Raw genomic sequence first — 27795 nt, 5'->3', positions numbered from 1 at the left:
CTTTGCTGATACAGAGTTATTAGAGGCCAGCTTTTCCTCTCAACTTCAGTACTGCTGGTGTGGGTACACACAGATCTTCAGATTGCCACGACCCACATCTAGGCCCACAGAAGCTGTACCTAGTCAGCTGACTCCTAATTTGGTTCCCAGTTTACTTGGATCTGTAGCCCTGATCTCTCATGCAGTGCTCCAAGTCTTGAATTTCCCTCCCACACCATGGAAGCTGCTTGCACACCCATCTGCAGCCACCCCCAGAAACCAAGGTCATGCTACTTCACCTCACAGTAACCAGGCAATATAACATGTAATTTTCCAATATTGATATCAATCAACAAAAATACAAGTATGAAGAGCTCACGGCTTGATTGCCTACAGGGCAAATACACCGGGGGTAACCAAAGCCTGCTCCTGCAGCCACTGGGCACTGATCTATTGGGGGTGAGATTCCCAGCACCAGCGTGCACTGCAGTGAGCAGTCAGGAAAGTGTCCAAGTGCACCACGACCTTGACAGGAAGAAAAAAGACAGTACAGTGATTTTGGCTGCTGTTTGATATTTAGCAAATCTTTCAACGCTCAACTCTCCAACTGCTGGTACAATTTGAAGTGAAAACGATGCTACACAGATGAAGGACCGAGACCTCAGCCTATCCAGCCCAGGAGACAAGCAGGCAGCAGGGACAGGCATTGCTTAGCAATGCTTCAGAGCCCAAATTCCTACTCAGGGCGAAAGGAAAAAGCCACAAGGTACTTCCCAGATCACAACACAGGGTCTGACTGCTCTGTGCCCCCAAACCAACCACAATGCTGCTTGTTTCATCCTGACACATACATGAGGCATGCAGTAAGCCAGCTCTGCTCCCTCTTTTTCCACGTTTTTAATAGAACTTGACCCCAGAGTACCCCGAATAACAGGAAGATTCTCAGGAATGCTTGTGCACTGCAGGCAAATACACAAGTGACAGCTCCACGCAGTGACCAACAATCCCTGCATGCGAGCAGCAGCTGGCACACACAGAAAGCTCCATTTTCACCAAAATAGAAGATTGCAATCTTCAACCCCTCAGTCCATTAATGCTCTATTTAAGGCTGCCTTTGAATCTGTCTGGATTACAAACCCACTTTCTCCCAGCAAACCACTTTGCCAGACAGCCCTCCCCTCTTCACTGCTAAATAGACACTAAATATAAATATATAGCAGGGAGAACTTGACAGGGAAAAGCAGGGATTATTTTTCTAAAGGTTCCTGCCTCCTTCATCCACTCCACAAACACACTGGCACAAAACCAGAGCTGCTTTGTTGTTTGCTTTCCTGGCTCCCAAGCGGGAGCTCATCCCTGCACTGCCATTCACTGGTGCAGCTCCTGCAGCAGGGGCGCAGTGCCAGCAATACCCTTCCCAGGGACACAGCCTCCTCCAGCAGTGCCCTGGCAGGTCAGGTGATGAATGCAATCGTGTTGAAAAGAATGATTGCCAGCTGAACACTGGCCATATTCCCTGATCCCCTAGTGAAACCAATCCGGTCGGAAGAATTCCTGCCTGCTGATATGCTAATATTTTAAATAAGCTTTAATTGGCTTCCAGACGCAACCACTGTCACTCACATACTCCATGCCAGTCTCCATTGCTGTCAGGCCTATTGTGCTTCATCTCATACCCTGCACCTCTGCTTGTTGAGCCCCAGAAGAAGCAGCAAGCAGCTCCAACTGATCCGTTTTGCTTGCCCCACTTGTGGCCTGAATCTATTTATTTACACTGTTGGGAAATCACAGCACCACCTGTTCCAATCATTTCACAGCTCTTTTTTTAAAAAAAGAAAACACAGTTGGGGTGGAGGAGAGCAGAAAAATTCAGCAGTCCTCATGCTTGGAAACAGCATGAAGGGAAGGGCACGTGGGTGAAGGTGTGCGTAGGAGACCTGTGAGTCATACACACAGTTTTCAGGCAGCTAATACTTCTCTGCAGCTCCTGTAGAGCTCAGTCCAAGAGCCCCTCAAAATCTCTGCAATGAGTCCAAGTTGTAGATAACCCACCTGCACAGTCTTGAGCTCTGCTGCTGCAGGTACTTAGAAGCAGAGGATGGCAGGCAATCAGAATAGCTCTGCATTAAACAGCATTTGTTCAATTTTGCACTGGTATTAAGTGAGCATATAACCTGTTCCACCTCTCTGCCCAGAGAAGTATGGCTTACAGCCTTCCACACAAGTCACTTGAAGCAGCAGAATCACGCGCATGGCCTTCAGGAGGACCCTGTCACTCTATAGAACAATAATTACCTGCTGTAGCAATTGGACAGACCAATACGGGAAAAGATGGAAGGATTGACACGATAGAAAGGTGCCATAAGAGAAGGGAAGAAGATTGCTTAGACATACCAGAAGATTCCAGGTTCACAGGGGAAATCTTCACCAAGGAGGGATCTCCAGAAAGAGATCCTTCCCCAGTGGCAGTCAGCCCTTAAATGAGGGCATGTAAAAGAGGTGCAGCCAGGCTCCACTCCTCCTGGTCACACAGCTGAACTGCCTTCACCTGTGCTGCCAAGGCTGGCCCAGTCCTTTCCCCAGGTGCTCAATCAGTGGTTCAGGCCGTGACTCAACAGTTCCCATACACCACATAGCTCTCTGGAGGACCGTGCCCCTCAGTCCAGCAGCAATGCAGCCCTACTTCAGGCTGAATCAAAATGACACAGTTTGACCCATATGCCCGGTAATCAGACAGCATCACCACAAACAAGACCTCTGCATTATTCCCAGCAAAGTGACCAACTTTTCTCAGCTCTTGCTACACCCCATGTTTTTGACAAGCACATCCTTCTCTCTCCTGGAATTTCACTCCTTGACCCCCAAATCCCTCCCACCTAATCCACTGCAGAGAGAAGGCAGCAAAACCAGCAGCCTGCTGAAAAGGCTCTTGCAGCTTAGGCATCAGGGAACCTCAAAGCTGTCTCTAACAAAGCACAATGCAAGGCCTTGCCTAGATCCCTGGGAACGTCTTAGGTTTTATGTTTATTTTTCAGTGCGATCATCAAGCAAGACAGCAAAGAGCCTCGTCACCATCCATCACGAACTTCATTGTTTAGTAATAAGATGTATTACCCCCTTGCAGCAAAATAACACTCCAGCCAAAACTCCCATTTGTTATGATCTGGCTGACTGGGACAGCTGTTTGTGTCAATGCTGTAAACACTCCATTTGGAGCAGAGACAGCAAGTTTTAAGTGCTAATAAATGGGACTGCAGGCCACTGAGCATGGCCTGCAGCGTGAGGCTAGTGGCTAGTCACCAGCAGCCCTCTCTGGCTGGGTGCCTTGAGCAGCCCTGGCCCACTGCTGCATGCCCAACTCCAGGCACGGATCCCATTGCGATGGCCCTACCAGCTCAACTGCAGCTCCATCGTGCATTTCCCCACAGCCCAACAGCCCCATTACCAGGGTACAGCAATCGACCACAGAATGCCAGAAAGCCAGCAGCTGCACGAGCAGGAAGCATTTGGTACTGAGCCAGCTGCTCTCAGCCCAACAGGAATGAGGTCAGTGCTGAAGGAGGAACTTAAGTGTCTCCGTGCATCTGGAAGGAGCTGTATCTGCTTTTCTGCAATCACCTTTATCAGAAACAGCCCCAGATGATCAGACAGCAGAGAGAAAGCTTTCCAGACAGCACTGGCAGACTTCTCCAGGAACTTACGATGCTAACCTCGGGTAGAACAGAATGAAATGCTTAGCTAGGTCTTTGATCTTGTGCCTGCCATGCTTTCCAGAATTGGAGGCATGCTCCTATCTTTAGTATATTACCCACCGCACAGTCAGCTTTAAAGCTCCAAAAAACCAAAGGCCGTTAAAGCAGGTAGTTGGTAACAGCACACCAGGGGGCCAGAGATGACCTCTCACCACAGCAGATTCCCAAGCACATATTGAGGCAGCTCAGAGCGGGCTTTCTTTTGCTCTACAAACTCAACTGCAGTCAGCCTAACCTATGCCCCAAGGAGCCTGCAGCCTTCCTATATCCCCAGACAGAAGCAGGCACCCTGGGGCACTGCAAGGCTGCCTGCTCACATGGTGCCATCACTCTGGCTGCATGACATCTGGTACAGTGAAGACAGTGTCTTTGCAGAGCAGCTCTAGGTGATGCAGAGTACATTGTGGCAGCAGCCATCAGGGGATTTCACTGAGGTCACAGCCTCGACACGTTAGACACAGAGTCACTTCCATTTCTGAGGCAGAAAAAAAAAAAGCTTAAAGATGTACAGACAAAGCACTGGCAAGATACCATGATTTATCATCACTGTCATTGGAAACACTCACAATAGCCTGAGTATACCCTTCAACTCCTCTATAACAACTCCTTTGAGAGGTACATGAATGCTAGAAGCAGGGACAGGCCTCCCGTACATTTACACCTCTGACTCTAAGGAACTAAATCCTTCAGGAAGGCTGCAAGGATTAAAAAAAAAAAAAAGGATATAAAAAAAATCACCAGCTCTCCAATCTCTGCAGCCAGCCTGACAAACTGTCCTCAGGAGCACTCCATAGAGTATATAGAGGGAGCACTGTGGTCCATCAGTAATATCAGAGCTAGCTCAACGGCAGAAGAGAAAAAGCCACTACTATTTTCACACTGCTTGATCAGACCTCTATTTCAACTGCAGCAGCACAGTGTCACCCCATCCTAGGACCTAAAGGCAGAAGCAGATAAAGGCACAAAAATGATGAAAGCACCACCATGTCATTACCTTCTCTTGCACAGCCCTGCAGTTAGTAAGGACTTTATCTGGCCAGGAACTTTTCACTCTCCAAATCAAGAGCTGGAAATAAAAACCCACAGGCAGCAGATCCTTTAGCAGACTCAGGCTGCATTACATTCAGGAGATTACCACAAGCCCAGGTGACACTCAGGGAGATGAACCACAGTTTGCCTCTCATGACAAGGTTGTACTGACCATCAAACAAACTCCTTAAAGCAAAGCAGAGCAGCAGTGAACTCACCATACTCCTGTACACCAACAAGGGGCAGCTCATGAATTGCATCACTCCCATAGCATGGAACATTTTGGACAAGATGTGCTTAATGCAGACAACAAACTTGGGTCCAAGCTCAGGTGTTATCTTGTACATTGCTTTATCACTTACCTGTTTTTTTCTTCATTTTCCTTTATCGGTCTGCAAATAGCTCAAGGGAAGCCCAGGCCATGACACTTTGGGAAAGGCTCCCAGGAGCCAGCCAATAGGTTGGGAGTGGGTTCACAAGGAAGGACCTGCATCCCCACTGCCTCTTCACATCCACCATGGCACAGTCCCAGGAAGCTCAGTAGGATATAAGCCCCCAGCTAGAAAGTCTTTGCTTAAAAGTCTTAAAGCAAGACATGGAACTTTCCCTTGCAGTCACCCTGTACTTTCACTTAGCACTAAGAGATCCCAAGTTTAAGAAAGAACACTTTCACACAGCTGCTTTGAAAGCTCACCCCCTCTGCACTTCCCAGGGTCAGGCAAATTGCCCCTTGCCACCTCATTGGGGTGTGGGGGGAACTTATTAATCACCTACCAGCCACCACCTGCAGCACTCTGACAAAGCTGCAGAGCTCTTTGGTGGTGGCTAATGAGATATCAGCACCCACACCTGTAGCTAACAGGAATCTAACACTGAACTTGAGCTAACAAGTGTTAAAATGGAGCAGTGAGAGCTGCCTTTCTGCAAAAAAGAATTGAGCCACAATACTCAGCACCAAGTTTCAGCTCACCCCTGCTGTGATGGGATGCCCTCACACCTACTTCTGCTCTGGGTGCTTTGAGGCTGCCAGACAGATATGGAAGAAGACGTGACTCAGCTCCCTGCCTACGTGCTGTAGGGCCACTACAGGCACCACAACCTTCACAACCACCACATCCCCTCTTGGCTACTCAAAATCACAGGTGTAGTGGTACCCATACCTCCTCCAGGCCTTCTTTACCACTTAGCAACCCTTATTATTACTTCATAACCGCATCTTCCAGAATCAGCCTTTCACTTAGAAGGCAGAGGTCATTTCCACTGTCTGCCCATCCCATTGTGAGCAGTTGTTCGTGGTGCAGTTCCCCAGCTGCTGTCTTTCAGCCTGAAGTGCACACACCTCCACCTCGCAGAGGGGCTTCTGTGCTTCAGATTTGGGTTTGAAACCCAGATCTTTGGCAGCCTTCTCCAACCCCAACCCTAAGATTTTGCTTTTCTCCTCCCAAAAAACCTACAGAGGGGCTGCCCTCTGGCCTTTCATCTCTTTGCTGCATGCTATGAGGCATGCTTTCGTGCTGAGCTCTTGGGGCGATGTTTGACTTGAGGGGAAAAAATATACATAAGAAATAGGGTGGGCCAGCTCTTGGAAACACAACACACCGCACACCTACTGCTCTGGGTTCGCTTCACCTCTTGCAACAAACGGGAGCCTGGCACTGCCTCACCTCACGCTCAGACCTTGAGGGGAAGCAGATCAAAGCTGAATGCACAGAGGAGCACCGCGGGCCGCAGCTCTGCTGACGCCACTGAGGCGCTCTTGTGACAAAACGTTGGCAGGCGGGAGCGCAGCCCTCAGTCCCGTCCCGCCTCCCCTCAGCGCTGCGTCCGCGCTTGTTCCCGCCCCCGCTTTTCCCGCCCCCTGGCGGCAGTAACGGCCACCCCTCAGCGCTACATCTTTAAGGACTACAGCGCGGCCGGGGGCGCTGAGCTCACCGGCTCCCTGGGCAGCCCGCTCCGCTGCATCACCGCTCCTGAGAACAAATTGTTCCTACTATCCAACCTGAAGCTCCCCTAGTGCAACTTGAAGCCATTAGCTCTGGACCTATCACTGGGAGCGGAGACCAACTGCGCTTCACCGCAACCTCCTTTCTGGAGTTGTAGTGTTGAGGTCTCTGCTGAGCCTCCTCCACACTGACCATCCCCATAGGACACCCTCCCAGTCCATGCCGGGCATTGGGGAACTGCAGTGCTACAGGAGCTGCTGAATCCCGTTCTCGCGGGGGAACAATCTCCATGTGCTGGCAGCAGCACTGTGTGGAACAAAGGAGTAAAAGAGCCCCAGAAAACATGGATGAAGCCCTCACCTGAGCCAGTCCTCCTCCAGCCCTGTGTGAAGCTGGAGCATCGCCTTGCCCTACCTGTAACGTGGTGTGGTGTGAGGGAGCCAAACGAGCCAGTGTCAAAATCTTTTATTTACAACAGTCTCCAAAAATCAAGGAACATTGAAAATAGGGAGAGTAGGAGACGACTTACAAAAAGTAACACGTGGACGTTACATTGCGAATTGTGCTACATCGCTCTGAGAACCGATGCGAAGGTCTGCAGGCACGTGGCGAAGCGGCAGCACTTTGAGGTGCTCCTGCCCCCCCTCCCCCATCATCCCTCTTCTTTGCTCTCTTCCCTGCAAACCTTCCTGCCTGCTGCTCTGCCTCCAGTCCTCCTATCACCCCCCCCGCTGCCCCCAAGGGGAGGACGCATCCCACACCTCCATTCTGATGAATGGGTGCTGTGAGAGTTTCCAATTCCAGGACCTGGGTGTGAAGCTGAGGAAGAGGAGTTAGTAAAGGGCTTTGAAACAGGATAACCTGTGAACTGTGACTTGCATGCTATCCGGGGTGAGGAGTGATTTTGCTAATTACTAAGAGACTTGCCCTGCCTGGCTGCAAATCAATCAGCACAGTTTTCCTGCTGGACAGTGTGCACACATTTACGTGGCCTTTCATAATTTTCCAAGAGGGCAAGCCACTCTGGTAAGAAAATTCAATGCAGCACAAGCCAAAATGAGGTGCAGTGACATAAAAGCAACATCCCAGTTTGTTCCAGTGGTGACAAAGTCAGGGGTCTCAGGAGACCCCTGCAGCCAGATTGCCAAAACAGTGTGCAAACAGCTCTGTAAGCATGTCATATATCCTTCTCCTTGGGGATAATTTCCAGGCTGGCTTTGCTTGGGACAGAGATCACAGCCCAGAACAGTCACTGATCCCTTTCCACTATCTGCAGCCTTTGAAACCACCAAGATTGGTGGCCAGCCCTAATGACTCCATTGCCTGTACAGGCCCTGCATGAACCCAGCGCCTCAAGAACTACTGCAACAAAAGCAAAGAAATGGAGTGAGGAGACCTGGGTCTATTTCTTCCTCTGACACTGATCTTTGCAAAGCACATCAGCTCTGTTCCTCTTTGCTCCAAAGCTGTTGTGAGTCCTACTCTCACCATTGTCTGTGGGGAACCTTGAACTCAAGCAGCAGCAATTCTAAAGGCAGCAGCTCTGTACATATCTCTGCTTTGGCAAACAGGAATCAATGCCCTCCTGTAACTACTGAGGGCTTCTTGTCAGGACAGGATCAGCTCTAGATGATCAGCTCTAGGAGATTACAGTTTCCATCCTGAAACGTTAACTTCTCAGAAGGAATCCTTCAAAACAGAACTTACCAAAAAAAAAAAAAAAAAAAAAAAAAAGAGGAATGGCAGATAACAAATATTTAATTGCAGTGTGCTGTAACTGAGAACCCATGTATGTTTCTTTTTAACTGCAGCAATAAGATTGTTTTGAAATGGAAAAACAGTGCGTTCTCTCGCAAGTAAAGCCAGGATGAAATATTTCCATGACAATGTGTTCAACTATTTAAGAACACTGAAACTGGCAGCTTTATATGAAGAATTTTAGCACCTTAGCTTCCCCTGCCTGAGAAATTCTGAGAAAGTCTCCAGCATGCCTTAGTTCAGCATCTGTGAGCATCTTAGGCAAAGGAGGTACCACTGAGAAGGCGGAACCTTGCACAGCAAGGTGACAGGGCCCAAGAGATGCTCTGGGCATCAGAGAAAGAAGATGGGTAGAGATTTGGGAGGAATTAATTTAGGGCAAGCATCTGCTCCTGAACAGCGCTAGACAGGTGAGCCTTTGCTTTTTATTGCTACAAGCATCTGCCTCAGAGCACTGATTCCCAGCAGGGCTGTCAGCCCCACCTTCATGCTTGCTCAGATAAACCCATCCATTTTCTTACCCCTATAATTTTATGAATATTTTCTAATGCCAGGGAGATGGATGTATGCATCTGCCACTGATTTACTGTCTCCACCAAGACAGTGTTGCAAGTATGCTGGGGAAGGCTGGGCTCCACTTCTGTTTCTCCTTCACTCTGCAACACTCTGCAGGATATTCTGTGCTTCTACATCTAAAACCCAAGTGTTGTGACCATCAAATTTTCAGCTTATCAATGTCCAGCGGGCACCTGCACTGGAAAGCATAATCTGGGATCATCTCCTAGCTATTCTACTATAACTTGGAGTGAGCTCCAAATCCTAACTCTGCCTCAGCTTCCTGCTGGAGGGACACCATCTCCTCAGTATGCCTTTGCAAATCATCTGCTATACTTACCTTAGTCTTTTCTTTTCCTTCCTGAATCACTCCAGCCATTGCTTTTCTAGCGTGTTCCCAGAGCCACTTGGGCAAACATGGAGAAGGTGATGTTCCTGCTCATATCAGCCTGCCCTACTGCTCTGACTAGCCAGAGAGGATGAGAAAGATTGGCAGTCTGTCCTTCCCCCTTCCTGCTCCAGAAAATGGGACAGAACCTGTTGGGTGCTAAGAATGCTGTTATTTTTGTCTGAGATCAGACACTGCTAAATCAGAACCCAGAGGCACAAAAGCTTTTCCACTACTTTGAAACTAATCTTTGCTTTCTGAGAATGGCTGAGGGACTGGTCCCAGCATGGTGTGCCCAGCATCACTCTGGAAGTGAGGAGCTTATATTAGCCTCTTTATAGTGAGTAAAACTGTGGGATACCTGGGGCATGAATGCGTGTTAAGTTTTGCAGGATTAAAGCAGATCTATGCCTCACCTTAAAGATCTTTCAGTGCTTCTCCGTGCTCACAGAAGGGACATGCTGCAAGGCTTAACTCAGCACCTTCCTCTCTTGTCTGGTGACCTGGAAATAACCATCAGCTTTAATCACTCCAAGAAGGTTGAAGCAATAGGTGAATATGGGTCAAGCTTCCAGTCAGAGCATCCTTGGCAGCAGCACCAGGGCTCCTGCACTCTGCCCCACAACACCCATGTAGATCGCTGTATGTCATCAGCACGCTGCCCTCTGTGCTTGCTGCCATTTACAAGTGCTCAGGGCTCCACTAGTAATTAAATCTGGAGATCAGACATCAGGGAAAGCAGGGCTTGCAGATCAGTGAGGCTGAGCCTTGCATAGCAGCTCTCAAAGAACCACAGGTTTAGGAAGGTTGAAAATCCTTCCCAGAACCATTTATTCATCAGGGTTCATTCTGTAGGAGCTGGGCAGAGCAGAGACAGGGGTCAAGGAACAGTAAATCCTGCAGAAAAGGGTAACTCAGCTGTGCCATAGTGATGGTGAGGAAGAAAACCAGGTCCTGTTTGCTCATGCTTTCACCACCCTCATGGATTGCTCTAGATTTCTCCTGGCATCAACAAAGCCCAAGGAGACTCCTGTCCTCAATCCCTTCTCTCCAGCTGATGCCTTGGGGAACCTAGTTTAGGAACAAATGTTTGATCCTGTTTCAGAGGAACAACACGATGTGAAGATGTAAGAGACTGGCAGGGATGAAACCAGGGATATAGTGAGCCAAGCAGCAGCAGCTGCTGGTCTGTCTCAGCAGCACAGTCCCCAGAATGTGGCTGGCACCAGGGGCCAGCTTCCTGGCATTTCCATTTTAAAAAGGGGGTCAATCCAGACAGAGAATGCAAAGCCATCGGGGACATGGTATCTGCAAACAAATGAGGAGTCGGGCTGCTTTCCAGCCACCTCTTTCTGTTGGCATCCCTGTAAATAATGTTTAATGCATCTCCCAGTGGGCCTGACCCCTCCCCTTCTGCCAAGGACCAGATGTGCTGCATATCAATGCACACACTTAGTTATTTCAATTTTAAGAATATGATGGAATCAGTGATGCTTAAAATGTACTTGTTAATGGCACCAGTTTGCAATTTCATTTTACTTTAATATAAACCATCTGCTTTGAGCAGGCAGCAGCCTCAGGCTGAAGCTCTGCTGCCTTCATATCTGCACAGCAGGGTCTCTGAGCTGCCACAGAGAATGCCCCACTGTTTATCCATGCATGCTGCCAGCTATGGGCTCTACCTTGCTACAGGGGTTAGTTTATCCTCAGGCTAAGTGCTGGATTCCAGGTCCTGGAGCAAAAATCTTTGTACAGAGCTGAAGGCCTTCAGTTCTCTCTCTGCCATGAAGAGCAGAGGTAGATTGGTGAAGTCACAGAGCGGGAGCTGGGACAGGACACCACTGCTACCTTGGCAAGAAGGAGAGGAGGACAGGGCCCTGTAGGCACCAACAGTGTTCTGATGACTGTTCAGAGACACAAGGGATCCCAGTGAGAGGACCGGCGTCCTTTATGAAAGAAAGAGCCACATGTCCTCGCATTCCTCGCTAACAATGAAAGCAGGTCCCAGCAGGTGGTGCTGCCCCAAAATCTCTCATTTTAATTTCACAACCACACCAGTAAGAGTTAGCTGGGAAATGCATCCTGTGCAGTGAGTTTGCAGCTGAGCACAGGGCATAGCAAAGCAATGCTATTCCCCAGGCCTCACTTCCATTTGCAAGGCTCAGGGTTGATGCACAGCCCTGTTATGGGACAGGACATCACCTCTAAAGCCATCGTCACAATGCTGACCCTGGCCATGGCAAGGACAGAAAGGAAGCAGTTTGAAAGGGGTCAGACGGCCTACCTGACTTCTTTACCTTTGTGGTTCCAGAAAGCTCTGTTCATTTAAAAAAAGAAAAGCAGAAATAAAATTGAGAGAAGAGCACCTTCTCCCCTCCTACTCATGGGCTGAGGAATTCCCTGGGCAGCCCTCACTGTCCGTCATCCATCCATCACTTCTGAAATAAATACAAGTTTAGAGCAAAACCCATTAGAAAATAAAGTGCATCTGGAGTTGAAAAACTTCTGGAAAAAACAGGATTTTTTTTCCTCTTTTTTTTTCTTACAAAAAATATCCTTTAAAAAAAAAAAGAAAGAAAAAAAGAAAAGGGAGCAAGAGGACAGATCGTGTGGCTCTCGGTGTGAGGTCTACAGGGCTGTCCCATTAGGGAGAGGGATCTTAAATCCACCCTTTAGCAGGGCAAGGCAGATGCATAGACCCAGCAGGCCAGCGAGAAGCACCCCTGCCACAGCCTTGAGGCAGGAAGTCCTGCTCCGGGTGAAGGTGCCGGGCCCCATGATGCTCAGCAGGGCTGTGCTCACAGTCAGTGTGTACAGGATGGAGACTCCCGTGTTGAGGGCCACGATCTTCCCAAACTTGGCGAAAGGGGCAATGATGCAGAAGAAGAGCGGGACGGTGGCAATCACGGTGGTGACAGCACTCGAGACAATTGCTACGCCCACGTGACGGATAGCTTCAATCGTCCTCCACTGGCGGCAGGCTGTGGGGTCCTGGCGGAAGGGACAGCAGTGTCACGGGGGGCAGAGACAAAGCACACAGGGCTGCAGAAATGCTTTATGCTCTGAGAGGGTGGCTTAGCTCAAGGAGTCCTGGTCTGGGACACAGACGCTGTGTGAGTGTACTTCTTGCTGTTTCTGCAGTCTCTGAGCACACCAGGCAAATAGCCATGAGGTTAAAATCCAGCAGAGACTAAGTGCTGGATTTTGTGCCTCCACCAGTGCCTTCTTTCAGCCACATTAGGCGGGTGGACTGCAAACAGATGGTATACCAGGGAACAGAGATCCCCAAGCTTTTGTGATGCCCATCTTCCCGAAGAAGGAAAGATGTTAGCAGGGCGAGAGGGGGCAAGTCACAAGCCAGTCTGATTTTCAGAAGTTACAGGATGAGTTTAGGGCTACTCTAAGGCTCTCGCTGTCCTTAGTGGGGCATGAAAAAGCATTGCTTTGGACACAGGTGTGTCCAGTGGCCGTTGAGAGAGGGACAAGAATGCAGGTTGGATGCTCAGCTGGGTTTTACTGACTCCAGGTACATCAGCTCACATCAGCTGGAAAAGTTACCCAGGCACGTTGTGAGGATGGCAGGAGGCATTCCATTTTGCCCAGCACATCTTACACCCTGCATCACAGCTGGGTGATACCAAAGGCACGAGGGGAGTGCGTGCAAAGCTTTAGGAGGAAAAGAGCTCACCTCTGCGTGGTGCAGCGGCAGGTTTTCCCCTGCCAGCAGGTAGCCCTCCACCAAGTGCACGCAGTAATCGACAGAAGAGCCAACGAGGATGGACAGAGAAATGGCTTCCACAGCTCCCATTTCCCAGCCAGACCAGTACATGATGGTCACCACCAGGCAGACCACACCTGCATGAAGAAGCTCATGTTAGGCAAGTTTAGGGGACTCAAGGAGTGCTGCTCAGCCTTCCTGTTACAGCTCAGTCTCAGGGGATTTTGAGATCATGCCTCTGAGCTCTGTATGCCAGCCAGGCTGAATGCTTTACATCCTCCCTCCTGCCCACAAAGGCGAATGCTTCCCTCACCTTCCTGCCATCCAATAATGCACTCAGACCTGCTGGGGATAGCGAAGCACCTCACTGAAACATCAGGCAAAATGACAGACTGATACCAACCAGTCTAATGAATTCAACACAAGCAAACGTGCATACGTGCACTAGATGGAAGAGGGCCCTATGTTTTGCTTGCTGGAGTTTACTCACAGCCTGAGCACATGCACAAGGTTTTCTTAAAGGCATGAGTGCTGTTTGTTTGTGAGTCATGTGTGGGAGAGTAAGTGGTTTTAAAATGATAGATTTGATTTTGAAACCGGGAAGTTAAGCAACACACTTAGTCCATAATATCGTCAAATCACCAGCCAAGGAGAGGGAGCTATTTAGAAATTTGCTTCAAATACTAACAGAAACACTCAAATATTCAGCTTTTAAAATCTCCCACTGCTTGGAAACAGCAGCCATGGTGCTGATCCTTGGGAAGCAGTGCAATTGCTATTCAGGGCATGTGGGACTTAATCACATTATTATACATAACAGGCAGGGATGGCATTTGTGTAGCTAAACCCCTTATTTAAACAAATAGAAGGGATTGTGTAGATAATGCACACAGGGAATTAGATACACAAATCTGTTTTCCCAATGAGGTTCCTATGCAGTTGTCGAGTTTCTCCCGTTCACCTGAGCATAACAGGACTGAGTCCAGGAAACCAAAAGGATTTACAGAGAGAAATAGCAACTCAGTTCGAATCATCAGAGACTCAGCAGTGGCACAACCCACCAATCTCAGAGAAAGGGAAGGCCTGGCACACCAAGGTCAGCAATTTTACCTAAAATGCTGAGCAGCACTGGCAGCAGGAGGAGGATGTGAGTGGTGAACACTGCCACTGCAGCCACACAAATAACCAGCGAAAGGATGAGACCATACAGGGCACTCTGCACTCCTGGAAGAGAAACAGCCAGTTAACTGGAGCCTGGGATGGTGACAGCTGGGGTGAGGGGGAACTGCAACCCTGGACTCCCCAGCAGCAAAGCAAATTTCCCCACTTTCTCTACTTCCCTGAACTCTATTTAGGGATTTCGACAGTATGTGCTGCTTGGAGTGGAAGAAGATCTTAGGACTGTGCACAGTCCTAAGGGGCTGAAGATACAACACGGCATAAAATGGAGCAAAGGGTGTTGTGAAGGTACATCAGAGCACTTGGCTTCCTCAGGGAGAGAAACAGGACAGTCACTTGCCTATAATCTCCATGAAGATCTGCTTCCAGTGCTCACAGGTCTGGAAACCATGACGGAGAGCAGAACCCTCTGGGAAGAGCTGGAGTTGCTGCTGCAGGAATGTCTCCCATTTCAGATAATCAGCATACGTCTGGAAAGAAGATTTCCCTTTGTAGGTTGTCTGTAAGAAGATGAACATGTTACACTTGTGTCCTGCTCCCTGATGCAGTGTATGCAAGGGTAAAGGTAGAACAAACAGCTGGAGTAGCAGGCAGAACTTAAAGGGGCAAAAAGCCACCAGCTCTTTGCCTGAACTCATGGTAAGAGCAAAGGGTGGCATAAGCAGCTACTTCTTAGCAACATGTGAGTGCAGGCATCTGTCTGCAACCAGGCACAAACACCAGCAAGCACTAATTTATGGCTGCAAATGAAAGTGGCTAGTGCAGAAAGAACAGAGCTAAGCCCCTAGAAGTCACAAGAAGAAGGTGTCCCAAGGATAGATGGTGATGCTCACTGATTCAAATGCCATGGAGATCCACTGCACCTTCCCATCCTTCACTCCCACTGCCCCGTGAGAGAGCTGTCCAGGCAGCAGGTTCGGCTCAGGGATGTTCTTGCACTCAGGGTGCAACATCTGCAGAAAGGAGGAGATGCTATAACCTGGAGAGAAAGAAAGAGCAAGGAGTGGAGGACAGGACAGGGAAAGGGAGCACATGGGAACAAAGGGGAAGAAAACAAGGAAGCTGCAGGCTGCATTTGTCAGCAGCTGATTCTCCTTGCAACTCTAACTTGTAAAAGCACTACAGATCTCAGGATCAGAATTCTCAGCTTGAGAGGGCAGTCAGTGCTGTCAGCACTGAACAGGACATGATCACAACTCAAGCAGCACTGTTGCTAACAGAGATGCAGAACAGGCATCTGCCGCTGCTGTCCTACTTGCTGGGTATTTCTCATCCTTGAAGAAACTGGCACAACAAATGGAAGCATAGGGTGAGTGGCTCGTGGAGGTGGGAGCTGTGACCTGGGCCAAAGCTGTGCTGCAGCCAGCTCAAAGAGCTGCCTGCTGAGAAACACCTCTGCTCTCTGCACTGCCTGCATTTATCACCGACTGGTATGTTTGCTTCCTTGCCTCGCTTCATCAAGCTGGGAACTGAAGGTTTAGAAGCCCTTAAGAGCTATGATCCTCAGACTGAAAGGTGAGAAGCAGCGTCCATCCAGGGACCCAGGGTCTTCCCAAGGACCCCACGTACCCGAGGGCAGGCACTGAGCCCCTCCTGGCTTCACAAGCTCGGTGTTGCTGGCGATGGCTTTGCAGAGGCGACACAGGTTGCCAATCTCTTTGAAGAGGTCGAAGCTGTCATCGTAGATAACGCTGCCCTTTCACAAGGAGACACAACAACAGAAGCACCACACGTGAGACATGCACACTGCAACTGGCACAAGGCAGAACTTGGGCACAGAGCTTGCAATCTGCTTATTCAGACCATAGCTTCTACAGTAAACAAACCTCACATCTTTGCCTCACCAGACAACCCAGAAACTACATTAAAAAATTATAGATACATATATCAGACAGTGTGACAGAAGAACTGATGAATATATGGCTACCAGGCTGTGCCCCAAACCACTGTGATCTGAGTAAGGAGACTGCACAATTCCAGCTTTCTGTCCACTCTACAGCTTGTGTGTGGTGCTGTTCCCTCCAGAGGAAACAAGGACAGAACCCAAATCAAAAGGCTGAAATGCATCCGCAACTGCCACAGCTAAGCATAATTCTGCTAGTGAAAGGCTGTGAATATTTCAAAGTACCTGACCAGGGGGATAAACTGCTTCTGAAAACATCACTTTTAGGAAACTTTCTCTAGAGTGCTTTGTATTTTTTCCACGTTACAATCTCATAACAAAATAAACAATTACAGAAAAATATCAGTTGCCTGGATCTTGAGTTTACAGTGACATTTCCACACCGAGCTCAAGATGGGTTTGCTTCTAAAATTCTCAGGCAAGCCAGATTTAGACTTAAAATTAGAAGGTTAGGTACTGCACTCCAAAAGGGATTTTCTGAAAAGTCTGAAGCAGTTTTAGGAAAGGGCTTCTTCATCCCCATTGTTTGGGAATGTTCTATACAGAGCGTGCTTCTGGCTCATCACAGCCAGCCACCTCCATCTGTCCTGACTGCTGCAGGGAATAACTAAATACATCCAGGGAGACCCTTCCTTCACTCCTCAGTCCCAGCTGGCCGTTCAGCATTCGTGTACCATGTCTGCGATGACGTGGTTGTCCGAGTGCTTGGTACGATTCACCCCTCGGATGCCAAAGACGACGAACACCATGGCTCCCGTGTCCACCAGTGGTCGCACTGCTGGCTTCCCGCAGCCCGTGTTCATGCAAGGATTAAACCCAGAAGTCGCCGAGAGCCTTGCTTTGGGTGCTGCTATCAAATGCAGAAGAAAGGAAGGTTACACCTGAAGGCAAAAACCCAGCTGACTCTCAAGCATCGCCAGCAACAAGGCATGGCTGAACGGGTCCTCACTAGCTCACCTTTCTCACTGGGAACATAAAGGATGCCTTTGGTGGGTCCATCTGGGCTGGAGCTGAGGAGACAACCAGGAGGTGCCACACACACTCGGCCATGGTAAGGAGGCTTGTGTGATTGGGCAAAATACAGCTTCCTGTGCAGGAAAAAGAGTTTGTTATGGTAGGGCACAGGTAGTATGGATGATCTCCACAGCACTACATGGAAACAGACGTTCTCAAGGACAGAGGGAAGGGAAAAACTGCATGGCTCGAGACTTGGCTCCCTAGCCTTTGTGCTCTGTGTGCTGCCTGCTCAGCCCAAGGCTTCAGCTGGGTAAGGGCAACACAAAAATCAGCAACTTCTTTTTGACACACAACGAGGCCCACAGTGACAATCCTGCATCTGGCAAGCCTGTGACAAGTGCTAATGGTGTTGCGAGGCTGCAAAATAACTTGACAAAGTGGGGCATATGTGCAGCAAAGAGGCCTAAGGCCAGGGACGTTCAGCTGAGAGCAGGACTGGCACTGGACACGAGGCATTGTGTTTCAAGCATTCAGGTGCACTGCTTGCTGCCTGGCCATGTGGGCTTTGGAGGGTTACCGTGTTCGCTGCTGCTCCTTGGCGGCCACGTAGAAACTGAAGTCGAACTTCCAGCCTCTCTTGCTATCACAGGACAAGGTAGTCATCATCCACTTCCTGGGGCTCGTCTGCTTAAGCAGCCCTACTGTGGACACACAAGCTGTCAGCTTCCTGGTGAAGTTACCGAAAGGCACTCTATACACCTAAGCAATGGATTAATGAAAACAGACACTTAACTCCACAAGGTTGCAGCCTGTCATATGTTAGCATCACACACTCCCCTCCTCCCAGGGCACTGGCACAACCATACAGAATGAGCACTGTAGGAACAAACCCAGCCAGTCCCCAGCCTGCCTCCTTCCCATCGTGGGTGTGATGGAACCCCTTGCCACCCCCATTCTTTGTGCCCGAGCTGGATGGTGGCTGCTCTGTTCAGGATGAGGGAGAAATGCAAGAGAATTCTGCTGGGGGTGTCCATGCCCAACACGTGCACAAGCAGTGTTGCCTGCTCACCAGCTGTCTGTGCACGGACAGAAGGAGGCAGTGGGAATGCAGCTGTCTCATTACAGTTTCTATAAATTGAGCTCAGCTGATGATGCCAGAACTCATCTGATCCCCACAGACACCCACATTCCTGCTCTCATTGCTGACAATCACACTGCAACTGCAACAGACCAATACTGGGGCAGTGCAAGGCATCCCCTCTAGCAAGGCCCTCTGTGCTAGCTCCCTTACTGCAACCCCCTTCACCCTGAGCTACCCAGGGCCCTGTGGAGTGACAGGAGGCTCTTGTGCTCACCTGAGTGCTGCACTCTTGACAGAGGGGTCCACCATCCCTGGACTGACTCACCTGGAATGAAGGCACCTCTCCATCTCCCGGTGACACCATCTGCCAGGGAGCAGGGATGCTGGCATTGAGAGAGAATCTGTAGATGGCTGGCCTTCCTTTGCTTCTGGACTTGGAGATATACACAGTCCCCTGCAGATCTGCAGAAAACAGAGAGAGGGCATGAGGGCTTGTGGTACTGCTCATTCAGCAAATCTTACAGACGTGGGCAGCAGTGGAAGAGGTTTTCTTCTGGTCTGTTGTCTCCTCTGGGGCAGCAGGCACAGCCTCTGCCTTCTAGCAGCACAGCACACCTTTCAAAAGCTTTCACAAACATATCCTGAGCTGCAGTAATTCCTGATGGCTTATTGATTCATGTCAGCTCAGGACCTGGCCCAGTAACTCTTTTATGCTCAAAATCCCCTGCAAAGCAAACTGAATTTACTACCTTTGTGGCCTGCCAGCAAGGCTGTGACACAGGACAGGGACGCAAAAGGTCTGAGCTCCCAGCCCTGTGCTCATACTAGGCAGACCACTGGGATTTGTCACTAGACTGTTCTGCCACCTGGACTGTAAGATCTTGTACTGAAGAACAGTAGGTATTGAGGGGAAGGGGCATGGTAATGATGCCCTATACATCCAGCACCAAGCCAGGGCTCAGCAGGGATGTGTCAGAAGAAAATTATTCCGTATCAGTTATTCAAAGGTTGTATCATTTTTTTTCTTCTTTTTTTAAAACAAATGTGGCCAAAAAATCTGTCCCCATGCCCTGCTTACCTTGCTGCCCTGTATCAGTTATGCTCCCTTTACTTCCCCAGGGTGAGCCAGAGCCTCTCTTCTTTTTCTCCAAGGATGTTCGGAAGTTGTTCTGCAAACTGTGGGGCTTTTCCTGAAACAAACCTGTCCAACAAGGTTACTCAGGGAGGAAACAGTGAATGACACAGCAAGATACCTACCATGGTAGGCATGGTGGCCATAGATTGATGGTTGGACTAGATTATCTTGGTAGTCTTTTCCGACCTTAATGATTCTATGATCACTGTGCATGCTACTCAGTTGAACAGGTAACACATCACATACTTTGCTATTGAATATCAAATCCAAACCAGGGAACACAGAGCCACAGACCTCAGACTGGTCACTGGCACAGACCCTTATGAGTAAAAGTAGTTGGTTTTGCTCGACTTGAATGCTATTTGCTCTAGCAGAAAAACTGCTAAAGCAGCTTTTCAATATGCTCAACTCCTACAGGCAACACCACCATCCTACTCAGACTATGCACCTCCCTTCAACAGGATCCATTCAGTATCCAATGAGCCACGAAAAACACAGCTCTCTCTTTCACGTTCCAGCTCCCCCAGCCTAGGGTCTGCAGCCTGGAGATCAGCACTCTCACCTGAGCAGGTAATGCAGGAGATGCCTTCGGCACTCAGGTTGTATTTCAGGTCTAGCAGCACCTGGATGTTGGTGTCTGGCCGGAACAGGACTGGAGCACGGCTAGCTGGGCGGAGGCGGCTGGCAAAGAAAATGGACAGGAGCAAAACGAGGAGAAAGAGCCCTGCAAAGAAAAGCCCAGATAAGTGCATGGGAGACCCTGCACAAATCCTCCTCTTATGATATCGTTAGCAGGGACATGGAGGAAGGAGGAGAAGGGAACAGCACTGCTGACATCAGCAGCTGAGATTTCTTGTATTGAGCCTTGTGCTTGGATAACCCCACGGGGACCTGCCATTTCAGATCTGAGTGAAAGGAGAGGGATGGAGAAGTCTCCAAGTTCCTCATGCAGTTCCCTTAGGGACTATCTGTTATGGTGACACTCATCAACTGTGTTAGAAACTATCCATTATGCCTTCTTTCTCAATCTCTTGTCACTAATAATCACAACTCAGATACTGCCTGTGATGCTGTCAAACCCTCTAAAACCCAGGAGGATGGAATAATTTCCTTTCCTCCTTACCCACAATCACCCATCTGCTCTTCACTGCAGACCACAGCACCCAGTGCTCCAGAAGCTCCTGGAGATGAGCTATCAGGTGACCTCGGTTGCTCTTCTCCACAGGCAGCTGCAGATTTTCTGGCATCACAGATACCAAGGGAACATCCCCCATTTCCAGGGAGACTAGAAAGAGAGAGAAATTAAAGGCACGTGTCAGTGTCATGAATGTTTCTCATTGCTTCCTGCTCACTTTCACAACATCTCCTTCTGTGATGAGCTGTATGACCCAGTGCTAAGGTGATGGGATGAGACACAGGCAGAGACTCGCCCAGGATGTCATTGGAAACATCTTTGGCAAGTCATTGCCATGTGACAACTACACTACTAATGCACAGCTCATTCGAAAGCCATGCTTCAGGCTGCTCTTCCTCTGCCAGATCCCACTAACACTGTGCATGTGGCTACAGGGACACTGTGAGCTTCTCTCTGTGAACTCAAGCAGAGTTTGTCCCCCTATTCTACTGAGTATATCTTGGAGCTGATTACACACAGCTCACCTCTGCCTGACTGCAGAGCCAGGCTCCTGCACAATCCCTCCATTCCAGCTGAGGGATGCCTGAGGAACTGCCCCTTCCCTGCAGGTGACAAACACTCATTTGCTGTAAGGGGGTCAAGGACTGCCTGCTGTGCTGCACAGCTGACACACAAACCATGCCTGGTCACCAGCAAGCTGCTCTGTTACTTCATGAGTAACCTGATGCCCAGGGGCCCTGGAGGGAAGCATTCAGCTGTTTGCTCAGAAGGGGTGATTTCCATACATTACCATTGCACGTGTCCCTGGCATACTAAGGAGACAGCTCTTGCCATGCAGAGCCAAAGCACAGTTCAGATCTACAGGGAGAGGGTCTGTGCACCGCCATGGGACTGATGGGCTCCAGTTCCAGCTTGCTGCTAGGTGTGAAAGCTGCTCACTGCCCACACCACTTCCATCACGGGTTTTAAAAGGAAGAGATCCTAACGAGTTTTAAGAGAGCGTGATCCTGTAAGCACCTTTATCTTCAATCAGAGCTAGAAGGAACATCTCCTGCTAACAAGTGATGCCCTTTCTGTGCCATAGGGAGAAGGTGCTCTGAGGAGGTGATGCCTGAGAATATCATTCTTTGCTTGCTTCTCAAATGCAATGCTCTGGGCAGTAGGGAAGAGGGGAAAATATCCTGTACTTGAAGGTGAGCTGTCCTGGTGCTAGGGATTAGACGTTTCATGGCTACATCCATTTGGCAATTAGTAATTCCAGACAGAAAATACAATTCGTGTTAGACCCAAGAGGTTTAGCAAAGCAGTGAGCAAGCCATGCATCCACAGCTGCTGCAGATCTCAAGGCAGCTTGCAGCCACAAGAGAGTGCAGACCTACAACCTTCTGTGACGGCACTACTTCCTGCTTAAAAGTAAGGAAACTGAGGAACAATCCAGAAAAGCTCCAGCACAAAAAGGTCAGCGTGGTCACCCTGATGGCACTACGCAACAGGCACGTACCAGGCTCCTCCTCCACGCTGAGCAGTGGGATGTCATCATCGAGGTAGGGCAGCGTCTCTCGGCCTGCTCTGGAGGTGCCCTCTGAGGCAATGAAGAGATCCTCAGCCAGGTGCAAAGCACTCTTCTTGGTGCACTTCTGACTGCAGCTGGGTTGGGAAAGGGAAGGACGCAAAGGCGTGAGCTTTGAGTCAGGTACCCTGCAAACAGTTACCACTGGTCTCCTTCAGCAAGAAGGAAAACAGCAGCAGCCTGCTCCAATTACTTGGAAAGGCAACAAGAGGCAATGCTGTGTTCTATTTCCATTGCTAAGTGCTAAGAGGTCAGGGGCTGAGCTGCTATGGCAAAGCAGCAGCAGTCAGGGCTGAATAAACAGAGCTGAGCCACACACGCTGGGTGCCGAGTGACGGAAATTTCAGCAGTTCATCTCCCTGCTAATGAATTAAATCAGGCCAGGTCATCTGCACTGCTAAAGAGCAAGGGAAGGGAAACGTGCTGACTTCCAAACAGGAATCTGCATGCACTGCTTGTGCTCGCAGGCAAGAGCAACTCTGGTCTGCCTGCCATGCTGGGCTTGTGCGTCCACAGCTCAGGGATGAGGCTCTGCTCTGAGGACACAGATGGCTCCCATTCTCCATGAGATTCAAGAAAGAGAAATGACTGACATTGCTGAGTCTGCTCCTGAAGTGGCATGTGTGCTTACCCCAAGGGAAATGAAAGTGGGACCTGATCCTTTAATTTTTGTTCTCATCTTTAAGGGTTGAACTTCTTTTATGTTATAGAGATTATCAGCGAATGGGGAAGTCAAGGAGAATGAGAATGACAGGATTGGGTAAGGATTTGCATGCTGTCTTGATCATGTGCTCCCCAACAACTTCCCACTCACAAAACTCAGGGCTCACCTGGTTTGGCAGGAGCTCTCTAGTGGGGACACATAAAGAGTCCATATTCCAAGAGCAGCTGGCATGGTAAAGAGCACAGCCACCCAGCAGCAGGACACAATCAGCGACATGAAGAGTCCAAAGTCATGCACAGCTGGGATCTACATGAAGAGAACAGAGAATTGGGATCAGGGAGGGAGATGCAGAGAGACAAAAAGATATCTGGAGGAACCTGAAAATAGCTCATGCTGATCTTAGTCATAGTCAGCAAACTTGGTACGAAGCTGAGTCAGAGCCTGGAAGCTTCCTTCTTTTTTAGGGCCTGTGACAGGAATAGAAAGCCCCCAGTCCCACAGCTGCAGCATACCTGAGAGAAGATGTTGGCAGCATAAGCTGCAGCTGTGGTCAGGGAAGTGAAGAAGGTGGCCTTCCCTGCTGTCTGGATTGTGTGGATCATGCGCAGCCGCAGGTCTTTGAGGTGGGTGGCTTGGCGGTAGGTGTTGATGAACACAAAGACATCATCAACCCCTAGGGAAAAGAAAGGAGGGAGAGTTTGGTACTTTGCTCATGCTACAGGGACACGTGCTGAGATCCTCATTTCCCCTGAGCTTCTGATCTGAAGATCCCCCACTTACAGATAATGGAGGCAACAGGCTTGAAAATTTGATCTACATTTGTCTCCAATACCTTCCTCTCTTCTGCATGCAGAAGTTATGGCAAGGCAGCGCAGGTAGATCTGAACAAGAACATGCTTACCAATCCCCACAATGACAAAGGCAGCCACACCATTGAGTATGCCCAAGTACTGGATCCCAAAAACGACGTGGTACAGGAACAGAGCCACCAGACAGCTCAGTCCAATACTGGCGATGCCAAAGAATGACAGGAACACTGCAGGAGGAAAGCAAGATGGAAAAAACACCAGTGATGGCCACTCCCAGGGAGAACAGTCACCTCCCACCTGCCCTGCTGGGGCACTGATGGGGCACACTGGGCTCTGAGCCTACCTGAGCAGGAGGTAAGGATGTAAACCAGGACAGCTATGCAGCTACTGCTGATGAAGGCCAGCAACATGTCGTTGTTGAATGTCCTCCTCACTTCATAGTCAAACAAATCCGTCCCTCCATACAGCACCTGGACTTTGCTAGGGTGGGAAGGTGGAAAGGACGAACATTAGGCAGAGTTGAGTGCAAAGGGAGCAGAGTGAGGGGATTTAACAAAGCACATCATCTCCCCCGGGGCCAAATGACATCACTGCTCCCACGAACTCTATAAACTGCTCGGAGCAGTGAGAGCAGGTTGGACTAGCTTGCTGCTGGAGATGAAATTCACACACAAGAAGGGAGAAAAATAAAAGCAGGTCCAATATTTTTAGAATTCTTCCGGAGTATGGTGGGTCTGTGGCACTAATAGACTTCCTGCTGTCAGCAAACAGCTTCTGAAGCTTCCAAAGCTGATTCCATCTAGAATCCTAATCATTGCTTTTTATGTTAAGCACAAAGGTAATAACCAGTGGATGTAGGCAGAGTTAGAGCTCATCAGGAACCATATGATTTAGCAGCCTCTGCTTCTGGAAGCAGACTCTGAGCGGAAGTAATCCAAGACAATTTAAGCAGGAGTACCACAGCACTGCATCATAGGAGACAACTGGGAATCTGAGCCTCAGCCCCAATTCCATTTTGGCTTCTACTGGCTGCAGCCTCAGTGCCAGCCCATTGCTGAGAACACTGCAGATGCTTTCAGGGCTAACAAGAGCTGGCAGCATTTCGCTCTGCTTTTGAAGATCAGTGTCCCTTCACTCTGGGAACTATTGAGATTCAGAGCAGTAGAGAGCTGGAGACTGAAAAGCTGCAGTGCCTTTCCCCAGCTCTCCGGATACTGGTCTACCCTTTTTCTTTGACCTCTGGTTTACTCTTTCTCTTCCACAAGCACAGAGCAAAGCTCTCTTCAACATGAGCCCTGCAGACCAGGTGGTGAAATATGTCTGCATTTCCTGAAACACATTTTGCCCACAGGTTGATGTCTTGACTAAGGGCTGTTTCACTCCTTGCATCAGACTAGCTGAGGCCAAATTTAGAGCAGGAACACAGAGCAGAAGCTCTGCTGGAGTCAGTGGAATTGAATTTGTGAGATGGGAGCAAACAGACCCCACATCAGACAGACGCTGAGCACAAAGGCAGGCACTAGATTCAATCTTTGCCTTGCTGTCACCATTTCTGATGTCCCTGACATGCTGCTGCAGTAGGAAGTGGCACTGAAGGAAAGTGTGTAAATGGTTTTCTGCTCCTCACTTCCACTCACAGCACTGTGCCAGAGCCCAGCTTTGAAGATGTTTTTACTCCTTCCTCCAACCCCCCCTTTAGTGCCACAGCAAGCATTCTCTTCTTCAGCCTCTATCCTTCACTGCCTCCTCCCTGCCTGCACACACCCTCACCTCGTGGACTGCTTGGCCAGCATGGCCACGTAGGTGACGACAAAGTTCTGGAACTTGTGGCGCTGCTCCTCCCAGCGATCCTCCACTGAGTAGTAGTTGGGCAGTGGTGCCCCAAAGAGGATCTCGCTCCGCAGCAGGGAGCTCTTCTTGTTCTCAGCAGACAAACCCTCATCTACATACCAGTAGAACTCGGGGTGGGTCATGGCCAGCTCCAAGGACCCTGCAGGAGAAAAGCACCACTCATGTTAGGTCCTGCTGAGCTTTGCAAGGCACGGGGGCTAACAAAGGAAGGTGGGACTGTAGTCGTTGACTATGGTAATACGATTAACTGCACATGAAAGAAAAGATCAGGGAGTTAAGACATAAGGAACAGACTCCATTTCTTTAAGAACATCATGAAAACCAGAGCAAGCCAGTTCTGCCTCCAGAACCCAAGGTCCCTTGAGTTCATGCCAGAAAAACTCAGAACCAGGCTCTTTCCTGTTCTGGTAACAGAACTATTACTCACGCTGGAGCAGACGGAGCTCAGCCTTTCCCTGCTCCCAGCATGGCTCCTGGACAGTTACCAGCTACATCCTGTGCTGGGGAGACAGATGGATGCTCCATCCCACAGCCGCATCACACCCACGGCCTTCTTATGATTCACCTCCTCACCACCTCTGCTCTGCTGGAGGGGCATCCTGCAGGTATGGAGCTGGGAGGAGGAGGTAGGGCCTTCCTCCTCTTCTTACAGACAGCTGGTGACTCACAAGCTGCCTTTCATGCTGCAGAGCAGCCCACAGACCTTTCTTCTGTTCCGCAGTGCAGGGAAGCTCACCCCTATTGTCTGTCCAAGGCCTGATATTCTTCCGATTTTTCACATGAGAGAAGGACTGGAAGGCAACTGTACAATGTATGATTCCCCTTCACTTGGCCTTGTTGCTCGCCTACTGGGGTCTGTGTGACACGGTTTAGTGGGCATGGTGTGGATGGGCTGATGGTTGTACTGGATGATCTTAGTGGTCTTTTTCAACCTTTACGATTTCATGACTCTACGCATGCCCTGACCTCACCAGCCCTGGCCCACAGCACTCAGCTCACCTTGGATATCAGCAAGGTCTTGTCCCATACCATCGTAGTAAATCTTCCCTCCTCTCTCCGTGGGAAAGAAGTAAGTCATGAGGGAGCTGGGAGGGGAACAGTAGGAGTAGGAGCCCAAGGGCAGGTCCTTCAGGACCTCGTGGGGCTTCCAGCAGAACTCCCGGAAGCGAGGGTGATCCATGATCTTACGTTCAACCTCATGGATGGTAACCAGGCGCTCCGTGGTGAAGATGTTGTTCTCAGAGTCCCCCCGGGCCAGAAAGATGAGCTCAATGCGCCAATGCGCGTGCGCCTGTGTGTTGGCACTGATGTAAGTGTTGGAGTAGTCCCAGCGTGGGGCTCCCCTCGTGACACGGGACGTCTCGTTGCCTGGGTGTGGGTGGGCACGGGGCTCAAGGGAGCGAGTCCTGCCCTGCGGGGCGCTGCGCTTGGCCCGCGTGCTGACCTGCAGGTGGGAAGCATTGAGGTGCAGCTGTTGGAGCTGCTCAAAGATGAGCCTCTGCAGGGTTTCGGAGGTGAAGTCAGCCAGATCACGGCGGTTCCTCCCCCACGACCCAAACTGGGACTTGAGGGCCAAGGCGAGCGCGTCGAAGCGCTGCGAGGACTCGTGGTTACGGATCTCAAAGGCGTTGTAGGAGATATCAATGTCCAGCGCTGGGTAGTGGAGGAACATGACAACAGCGAGCACAGCAGGGATGGCACAGCCCAGGAAAAGGATGAAGCCAGCGCAGTATGGGTTGGTAAATATCCAGCCTACGATATTCCAGAAGCCACTGACTGGCAGCGTGACACGCAGAGGCCTGACCCTGCAGGAGCTTTTGCCACACAACAGAGCACCCTCCCGCCTCTTCCTTGAGCTGAAGGCAACCTCTTCATCCTCCTCATCCAGCCAGGCGTCCTGCAACAAGGGGTCATCCTCTGTGTCCATGTCCAGCACCTGCGAGAAGGGGAGAGAAGTGGTCAGCAGTGCTCCTGCAATTGGGTCACCAGGCCCAGCTGTGGGGTTGTCGGGCCCAGATGTGGGTGCAGAGGATCACCAAAGGGTCTCAGCAACAGAGCTGGGGCTCTCCCAACCCTGCACCCTTGACAATACCACACGAGTCCTTTTGGATCACGCAGATTCATCATAACCATTAAGGTTCTGATGGTTCTCATGGAGCACCTCATGGTTCATTTAACAGAGGAACTGGAGCAGGAGGAGTTCAAACAACAGTCACAGGGCCCTGTGGGGCTCTGTGTGGCTCCAGGGACACCAGCATAGTGATGCCAGGGGCTTCACATTGTGTTAATTAATTAGAGAACCTGGTTCTCATGCTCAGGAACAGCTCAAGCTACTAGATGAAAACACAAGAGACTTTATGTCTCCTCATTAAAACAGACAATAGATTTT

The 27795-nt window shown here is 49.8% G+C and overlaps 1 protein-coding gene across 2 annotated transcripts; it reads right to left on the bottom strand.

The window, feature by feature from the left end:
- Positions 1-12032: 12032 nt before the first annotated feature.
- Positions 12033-27336, bottom strand: DISP3 (dispatched RND transporter family member 3; the record flags this gene model as incomplete). 2 transcript variants are annotated; one of them, XM_079545386.1, is made up of 20 exons in its annotated part: positions 12033-12395; positions 13093-13259; positions 14233-14346; positions 14642-14801; positions 15135-15280; positions 15871-15997; positions 16879-17054; positions 17162-17292; positions 17739-17920; positions 18568-18704; positions 19321-19443; positions 19940-20101; positions 20501-20662; positions 22014-22159; positions 22913-23052; positions 23259-23419; positions 23648-23782; positions 23899-24035; positions 25326-25545; positions 26406-27336. In XM_079545386.1, 20 exons carry the CDS (start codon positions 27331-27333, stop codon positions 12033-12035), a joined length of 4017 nt encoding a protein of 1338 aa, XP_079401512.1. The 2 variants fall into 2 exon arrangements, with proteins under 2 accessions (XP_079401512.1, XP_079401511.1); XM_079545385.1 differs by having other exon boundaries at positions 16879-17051; positions 26406-27333.
- Positions 27337-27795: the final 459 nt, after the last annotated feature.

This window comes from Tetrao urogallus (genome assembly GCF_951394365.1).
Source record: "Tetrao urogallus genome assembly, chromosome: 21".
Classification (NCBI taxonomy): Eukaryota; Metazoa; Chordata; class Aves; order Galliformes; family Phasianidae; genus Tetrao; species Tetrao urogallus.
The sequence above is the reverse complement of the archived record's forward strand: the minus strand, read 5'-3'. Positions and strand labels throughout refer to the sequence as shown.